The 9182-nt window shown below is 29.3% G+C and overlaps 1 protein-coding gene across 5 annotated transcripts in view; it reads right to left on the bottom strand.

The window, feature by feature from the left end:
- Window positions 1-220: 220 nt before the first annotated feature.
- The window catches only part of LOC143048016 (uncharacterized), a 54737-nt gene continuing 45775 nt past the window's right edge, over window positions 221-9182 (bottom strand). For all 5 annotated transcript variants that reach the window (XM_076221436.1, XM_076221438.1, XM_076221437.1 and 2 more), the window contains 6 exons: window positions 8282-8428; window positions 7336-7508; window positions 6791-6944; window positions 6356-6416; window positions 3466-3520; window positions 221-2876 (listed from right to left, as the gene is read on the bottom strand). In XM_076221436.1, the coding sequence (XP_076077551.1) occupies window positions 2744-2876; window positions 3466-3520; window positions 6356-6416; window positions 6791-6944; window positions 7336-7508; window positions 8282-8428 (723 nt within the window). In that variant the 3' untranslated portion in view covers window positions 221-2743. The remainder of the gene's footprint in view (window positions 2877-3465; window positions 3521-6355; window positions 6417-6790; window positions 6945-7335; window positions 7509-8281; window positions 8429-9182) is intronic.

The raw sequence follows: 9182 nt of genomic DNA, 5'->3' as shown, positions 1-9182 counted from the left end.
GACGGACGGACTGACGGACGGACTGACGGACGGACAGACTGACAGACAGAGGTAAAACAGTATACCCCCCCTTTTTTAAAGCGGGGGTATAATTATTATACATTTTGAACCTAAAATGAAAGGTCACCTCTCTAGTATGGTCAGTTTTCTATGGTCCCAATGGTGACCTTTACATACAGGTTTGACTGTATATTGGAGAATGGATGATAAAACAACACAATAAGTTTTTCCCCAAGATTTATTTGATATCACATTTTTATCACTGATATGTTCAGTAAACTGTGACTTCTGCAATACCTTTTGAACACATTATATACATATGGCCACAGTTTCATACACAATGCTGTTTTTTCCTAAAAAATAACTAATTTATATATTTTATGTGTTGCACCTTTATTTTTATCCTTCAATCTCAAATTAATGTATATGAAGACAATATTTGTGAAAATGATTGAAGATATAACTGACATTACAACCTATACATTTAATAATGTATTGAGATACAATGGATTTATATTGCTATTTCACACAATAATGCAGGATAAAATTCCATTAAAATATCACTAATCAATATACATCAACAATGATCAAAGAAAGGGATCTTTTTGTGTTGCTGAATTGCTGTCCTTATCTAAAATCTCCTTTTTTAACATTTAGTCATGAATAAGATATTTTTTATTCAATTTCGAATCATCTTCAGCTAATAGTGTTTTCGACCAACCACAAATTTATTCTTTTTCCACTATTTTCAGTACTTTCTTGTTGTATTAAATATAATTACGATATTAAAACCAATTTCATGAGAAGCTATAAAATTGAACACAACTTCTTAACTTTAGGAAAATAAACTGCTTACAATTTATCATTGATTTGTTTAAATCAAAAGAAATGTGAGACATACAATAAATGAGACAGCAATCCAACAGCACAAAAAAACCCAAAGATTTCTATTTGTCAAGGACAGTTATCTATAAATAAATCTATGTATTATGAATATCATCACAATATTCAGGCAATTTCACACAAATGCACTATCAAGCCTATGCCAAAAACACATGAAATATTAATTTAAAGCTAACAATGCCATAACAATACTATAAAATAGGTCAGTAATGATTATTACTATGGAACGGGTAAAAAGACTTCAGTGTTACATTATGTCTTTTTTGAAAGCTAACAGCTGGTCATTAAAACCATAAAATATTGGCTTAAATTGCCATCTGCATACATTTAAACAAATCATTGCTAATCTTTTTCCAGTTTTTATTTTCACCTTGTTTGGATGGCAATATTTCTTAAACTTATATAAACATAGATAATCTTTAATAACGAACAGCAGAAAAATTAAATTCTTCTGTATACAATAAAAATAAAGATTAGATATATTAAAGATCATTAAGTACATAGTTTAATGGGTTTTTGTACAGACAAGCTGTTGAAATACCTTTAGTTCAATATTTATTTTACATGAGCATAGTATAATAAATGACTAAATAATTTAAATGAATTAAATTTTAATTGATTATATATAGAGTTGACAGATACAACTTATATAATTGCAATAGTTAAACATTTTTTTAATATTAACCTATAATTCAAATAAAGTTAAAACTAAAAATAAATTTATGCAATTCATGATAAAACAGATTTTCTTTCAAATAACTTTCTTACACTTAATTCAATATTGTCATAGTTTCACCACATAAGAACAAAATAACAATTATTCATCACCGAAATATCATTTCATACAAACAAATTCATTATCATTTCACACCATTTACATACATATATACATACAAAGTTTTTAAATAAAAGGGCAAAAAAAAATGAAATGTCAATTATTAACATACATAATACATAATTCATGATTTCTTAGTTTAGGAAAACAATCTATTTTGAACTAAACAACAAAAAAACTTTCTATGAAAATAAAGTGTCAGAATTACTGATAATAACAACAGCTATGATGCAACTAAGAGTAAATATAGAAACAACATGAAAAGGTTGGGAAAACTATCACAGTGCTTTTCATAGGAATGTTAACCAATATATATAAATAAACTATTTTTAAAATTTTTGATCTCAAATTTTGAGCAAGCTTTTAAATTTTAATTTTTAACATCAACTTATAAAACATGCAATACAGACCTTCAACTAACAACATTAAATAAGTTAAAAGCAAACATGAATGAGGTATGAGTGATATTGTCATATTTTGTTTTTTAAATCTTACAATACATGTACATGTATGTTGAAATCTATATAGATCTACAATTACAAAGCATTTGATATTTATATGTATTCAATTTGGGCAATTTATATACCTTTAATTAAGGAGAAAGCAACACATGAGCCTTAGATAGTCTCATCTTTAATTTAAAACTGAAAATCAGTAAGTAATTACCAAACCTACTACAGAATTTTGTATTTGGAATGTATATCATAATTCAAAGATTTCCTTTTTTGTCTCAAAATGTGAAAACAAAACAAAACTTAAAAGCTGCCCAATATATCACAATTTAAAATAAAAAACAACTTTTGCATCATTATAGTTTTTGTAGCAAGAGGTATCAACAAATCTATGTACAAATGTACACATGTTTAATTTTCAACAATTCTGGTTAACATACAGTTTTAACTTTTTTTTTACAAAACAAAAACAATAGATATCTACAATGAGAGATAATAAATAATTATGCAGGTCATAAATTTTTAAAAGATGACTTCTTGACTAGATATATGTTCATATTAAGCCAAATACAGATGCAAACATCATTATATGAAGGAAAATGAAGTAGACCCATATCATTTTCCGTATACCAGGTCGTTGTCTCATCAGACGGGTCAGTTGTCGGCCAGATACACAGTAGTATTCTCTAAAAATCAAAGTGAGACAATTAGCCTACAGTCTTTGTCAACATTCAAAAGACATAAGTTTAATCAAACTAATCTTAATGTGTTACTAGTTCCAACATTTGTTGTTTACAAAGACAAGATTAATTAAGATATTTGTACAGAAAGAAAAAGAATTTTAAAGATAATATTAATGTCTATTGTAAGTAGTTCCTATCAAATTAACTTGAGAAGAAAGCTTAACAGAGAAAATTGCTAATTAATTCAAAGTTGCCAGGCCATGACCTAGGGAGAAGGGTATAGAAATATTAGTCAATCTGACATATACTGATAGCAATGCATTTTTATATCAAACATCAATGATCTATCACAAGAAGTTCTTAATCAAACTATCTGAAGCAATAAAACTTAACAATTGACATCAATGACGACTTTTCGCTTTTTAAAACTTTCATCCCAGGCAAGACATAAAAAGGTACAGTCTTACATCTTCCTTCTATATCCCATGTGTATGAATGTGCTTAAAGGATTTTCATGCATTTTATTATAAAATTAAATTCAAAGAACTTTTCATAAAGCTTTCATAAAAGACAATAAAAATACAATACATACTTCTGTATTCTCAGCCATCTTGTCATTCTGCAGAAATAGGTTGTATCATTTCTCACTGAAAATAAGTCAAACAATTGAGTTAAATCTCAAATGCTTAATGTATTATCTAACAAACTACAAAAACTATCAACAAAGCTCACAAGTTTATACATACTCTGTTTATATAGAGTATGAAAGTGACCCCTAACTGGATAATTATCTGTTTTTTTTATACTTTGATAATTGTCTGGTTAAGGATAACAAATAATAATAATAATAAATTCTTTATTTAAAGAGGGTAAACACAGTAATTTACAATTACTAATCTTCCCTGAGGCCCTCATTTCATTGGAGGTCACCATTTTGGTGTCTTTGCTCTGAGGGATACGATTGCCATTGTTTTCATTGACAAAGGTATACATGTAGCTGGATAATATTATTTTCAAAACTAATTCAACTGCACATGTAAAATGTAATTTATGTAATCTGAATAGTTTCAAAATAGCCAATCCCGGATACCAGTGTATGAACATTGTACTTAGGCCTATTGTGTTTTATTTTTGTACTATCAATTCCAAGTTTTCTTTCCACAGCAGTCACTGAGACTCAGAGTGAGAGAAGGTATTTCACTTCGTATCTTATCACCTATTTTCCTACGTTAATTCTAGGAGGAACCCCATTCCTAACTCTTTAAATATTTATTTTCCTTTGGGTCAGTGGTCATGACTCCTTTCTGTACACATTCCTCAAATTAAATTGCGATCGTTTTTAATATAATACGACGTTTATCGACAGAACGAATTAATTTTTCTTGATGTGTTGTATCGAATTCAGAATTGACAAAAGTTACTTCCAGAAGGGAGACAACTTGAAACGATAATATGGAAGACTCCATTTCGCCTGAAAGAGTGTTGTAGTTACACCTTTACGATGTGGACTACTTTTTTTAAATTTAAATGATGCATACGATTTAAAATTATGCAACAACAATAACCCTCAATAGCAGACATACATAGAAAGGATCCCATGAGTTTTAAATTAATCAATTGAATAGGGAATCCAGAGCAACCATTCAATCTAATACCCCTTGCAGTCAAGAAAACTATATGCATGCGCATAATTACTTAAACAAATCCTGGAGCAAGAACGTATATTAAATGTTAATTAAATGACCTAAATGGTTCACTATTTCTTTATGGAAGTACAATATCAAATATCAGTTTCATAACGGTGACATATAAGAAAAACTCCACTTCAGTTCTTATATGACAGAAATAGATTTATCGGAATTCAGAGAACTCTCACATTTTTATCAAAAACTGGGGAATTCCCTCTGAAATGTTTCTAAATTTATAAAAACACTAAATATAAACACTGCTTGATTCTGATTTTCCGTGTTGTGAAAAAACATGCATATAAGTCAAGGAAAATATCAAACATAAAGATTATGAAAAGAACATTATAGGAAAGTTGTTGAAGTTCAATCCCTTTGTTTGTTTTTACCTTTTAAGGCAAGACAATCATAAGAATCTGAGATGTTCCTTAATGTTTAGAATAAAACGGTTGACGTGAGGGCATGGCCCTGAGTCAATGGTATAATTCTACAGATTGCTTGAAAGCAATCGTATCCAAATAACGAAATTGTGGCAATTAAAGGAAGTTTTTTTACAAAAGAATTATAGCAGTTTGACAGTGTCTATTTTTCAAGTCTCTCAGACTTTATCTTTATCAATCAGCCTTTTAACCTTAAACTTGTCACATGTTTTGGTCTTGACAGAACATCAATAATCAGCTGTTTGGAAAAAAATACAAGCATTTGATGGATATCAAGATGCTTATTGTATTGCAGAAAAAAATGTTTGTACAAATGTTTCATTTAAATTAGCTGTGTTTACAACTTTAAAAAAAATAAAATATTTTCAATTTGACACTTCCAAATCATTATAGTCCTTGATCTATAAAACAAAAATTATCCAATAAATAAAATTAGTTACAATCCAATAACCCTGGAAAAGGGGATAGGTGGACAGTTTCATTGATTTTGTAATGTCCCTTTAGGGACGACATCAAAAGATCGATGTAGGATAAAAAACTTAAATCAAATAGTTTGGGGTGGGGGTCAACATTCCTGCAAGTTTTGTTAATCTAAAATCGATTTTACATATATCCCTATTGGTCAATCAATTTTTCCCAAATTAAGTTAAGAGGGGGGGGGGGGGGGGGGGGGGGGGGTCAGTGAAAAAACTATGTGAATTAAGTTTTTTATCCTTCATTGAACTTTTGATGTCGTCCCTTAAAGAATTCATAAATGTAATTTTGTTTATTCAAATTCAGATTATTTATCAAAATGTTGATGAAGGAATAGAAATGTGTGATTTATGTACACTAGGACTCAATATAACACATAGATAGAGTTCAAAATTAAAAGTAAGCTTGTTGGCAAAGAGTTTTAAGTCTGCATGAAATAAAATTAAAGTGGTGAAAAAATATTTTTGGCAAAATAAGGTGGCGAAAAATAAAATTGACCCATAAGAAACCCTGAATAGAGTGCCGCTATCAAACCATCATTTTGCCTTTGAAGAAGGACCAAATGGGTAGGCTATGAATCATCACCAGGCACTGTTTATTATTTAATTTCTGTATAACCTATACTTTTTTCTGGTAATCATTTACTTTAAAGGAAATTTCACTGCTTGTGTTTTATCAAAATGACAATTTATAAAATACAGGTCAAAGTTATAAATAGAGGGCAAATACATTAGAGATCACCAACATGTAATATAATATAATCATAAACAAACTCATAAGGGACTATCACAAATCATCATCATGTGAATAAATGTTAAAAAAAAGAAATTCAGGTTCTTTATTTAATCGAAATTTGAAGCTACATTCAATTCATAAGACTTACATAACATTGGACTTTCTTCTCTTATTCTGTCATAATCATCTTCTCCCATATCTATCTTCAACTGTTGGTAAAACAAATAACATAACTTAATTATCATTAATGAACACTTTTAAAAAATAAAAATTTCATACAAATCTAAGATCGTTTTTCACTAATTTTATGGACTTTCTAATAAAGTACATGCATAATTTGTGAATTTGTTCTAACATTTCAAATATAAAGATTTTTTCTCAAAAAATAATGTTGTTTGTACTGTACCTTTCGGTAAGTATTGTTTACAACCAATTTTCTTTTTGATAATTAACAAACAAGTTACAATTTGTATTTCTAGAACCACAAGATGCATTAACCCTTGAAAGAAACAATGATTACATTGATAATTATCACTTATAAACCATAAGTAATGCTTAAGATTTCCTTTGAATGTTCACTTACCTCATCTCCTGTCTCTATACACCTAAGCCTAGCCTGGACAGCTGACAGAGCCTCTTCGGTCTGTAATCGCTGTTCTCTTTCCATTTGTAATGTCTTTTCCAACCTCTCATTTGTTTCTGTTAATTGGGTTCTCACTCTGGCAAAGTCTGCCAATCTATAATAAAATATTTCATTGGTTTATTTAAATTGCAATATTTTGTCAATTTATTTTCAACAGCAAAAACTGAAGTATGTATGGTATCAGGGGAGGTAATATATTTATTCAATAAACTGAAGCAAATCAAAGTTGTCTCCCATTGAATAGTAATGAAAGGAATTAACCTTTGGCAACAAATAATACTTTTTTTAACTACACAGAGGTCCATAGAGGATGAAATATCTAAGCATATTCAAGACTTAAAGCATATAAATACAAAACATGGCTTAACCTTGAGTTGTTATGTTTTGTAGAGAACTAACTCACACTAATGGAACTACAACAGCATACTTAGGTCTCATCTACATTGTTTCTTAACAGACACAAACAAACATGCATATGAACAAACCTGGCCTCAAATTCTTTGTTTTCCATTCTCATGTCTTCTGATGTCTGTCTATGTGGTTTGTCATTGGATGAACTTTGACTATCTGGCAACTTTTCAACTTTGACCTCTGACAATTCTATAGCATTAGCCTTTTGAATTTTCTCAGATGTAGCTTTTCTTTCAAACGAAATTAACTGAAAGATAAAAGGAATGATTTTACTTCTACATAAATAATACTGATTATTTGGAACAATATCTCAATTTTTAAGAAATATAAAAGAAAGCAATATACATTAAAGCAAAAAGTTTAACTAACAGTTCTACAAAGTATACCTAAACTCAAATACATGCAGAGTAGCCTTAACAGAAATTCAATGAAATCGCTTTGTCAAATGGATATTATTTTCTTGCAGATCTAAAAATCTCTTGGATAGTAACTCAATGTTATATTATTTCAAATCAAATATCAAATAATTCCATGATACTGAAGCAATTTGCCACCTACAAAGTAATTGTATTAAAACACCCACTTTAAGATTGGTGGTATAATATATGATTGATTGATTATTGATTGATTATTGGTTTCCTCTAATGGTAGTTATTTGAAGCATGAAATAAAATTAAGAGCACAAGATACTATTCAATTTATGTACACAGATTTTGAACTGTTTTAAATTGATGAGTATGAACATGCATCTCACTTGCATATTATATAAACTTATCTATTGCTTATCATCTCAGAAACATCAGTTGATTCTTGGATACTAAGATATCTATATCATTAACGGGAAGAAGGGAAGTTTAATAGCAAAATTTAAGATAGAAGAGAGGATTTTTCTGTTAATTATCCATTTTTAGATGCTGATGTTCCCCTGTAACCATCTAATTGTGACTATATATCTTGTGTATGTAAAAAGGTATTTGATTTTAACCAAATAAACTATTAACAAATGACTAATGAACCAACCTTAGCCTGGAGTTCATTGTGTGCCTGGTACAATAACCTGTATTGTTGTTGTAGAGAACTCAGCTCTTGTTCTCTCCCTCTCAGAGCCTGTGAAAAGTTACCAAGTTGTTTGTTCAGATGACTTCTGTCCTCTGCTAACTGGCTCACCTATAAAAATTGATAGGCATGTAGTTTAATCTGACATTACGATAGTTTGCAAGAAGTTTACTTCATAAAATATGTAGCATATACTGATACGTTTCTTTACATACATATTTCTTTTTTGTAACATGAGCAAGTTGTTTTGAAGGTATGCAAGATTAAATTTGAGGTGATGAAGACTTTTATGCATTTTTACAGCAGAATGCATTGAGGCTGTAGGTAAAGGTAATATCTTTGGTTTGCTTGCTTGCTAGGTAAACTGTGAAGTCAGTAATATGTTAGGAAAACTACCCTCCTTTCATAGCAGACTAGACTGAAAGATAACTAATCTATCTGTCTGTAGGACTAGACTACTCAGAAAGGAGGGTAGTAAACATAACCTAATAATGTTTTCACAGTTCAGCTTACAAGCAAGCTGACAAGCAAGCTAACCAAAGATTTTCCCTTTACCTACACACTCAATGCAATCTGCTGTATATCTTTTTTAATAAAATAATTCCTGTAAGTAAAAAATCATTTACCATGTTTAAGAATGTTTAAGACACACAAAGAAAAAATGATTGCCATGTTATTGTAAAATTTGACCACAATTTTTTCCAATTTAATTAATATTGCATCATTTTATCAATAGTGTTCATTATATGTCATGTATGTGAATATCTCAAATTTTATTTAGAACAAATTTTCAATTGTAATAAAATGCAATCTGCAAGAAATGTTTTATGAATCTGAGTGTAACATGTGTAACATGTTTCTACTT

The sequence above is a fragment of the Mytilus galloprovincialis genome, chromosome 10 (genome assembly GCF_965363235.1).
Source record: "Mytilus galloprovincialis chromosome 10, xbMytGall1.hap1.1, whole genome shotgun sequence".
Taxonomy (NCBI): domain Eukaryota; kingdom Metazoa; phylum Mollusca; class Bivalvia; order Mytilida; family Mytilidae; genus Mytilus; species Mytilus galloprovincialis.
Note: the sequence above shows the minus strand (reverse complement) of the source record. Positions and strands in the feature narration are given on the sequence as shown.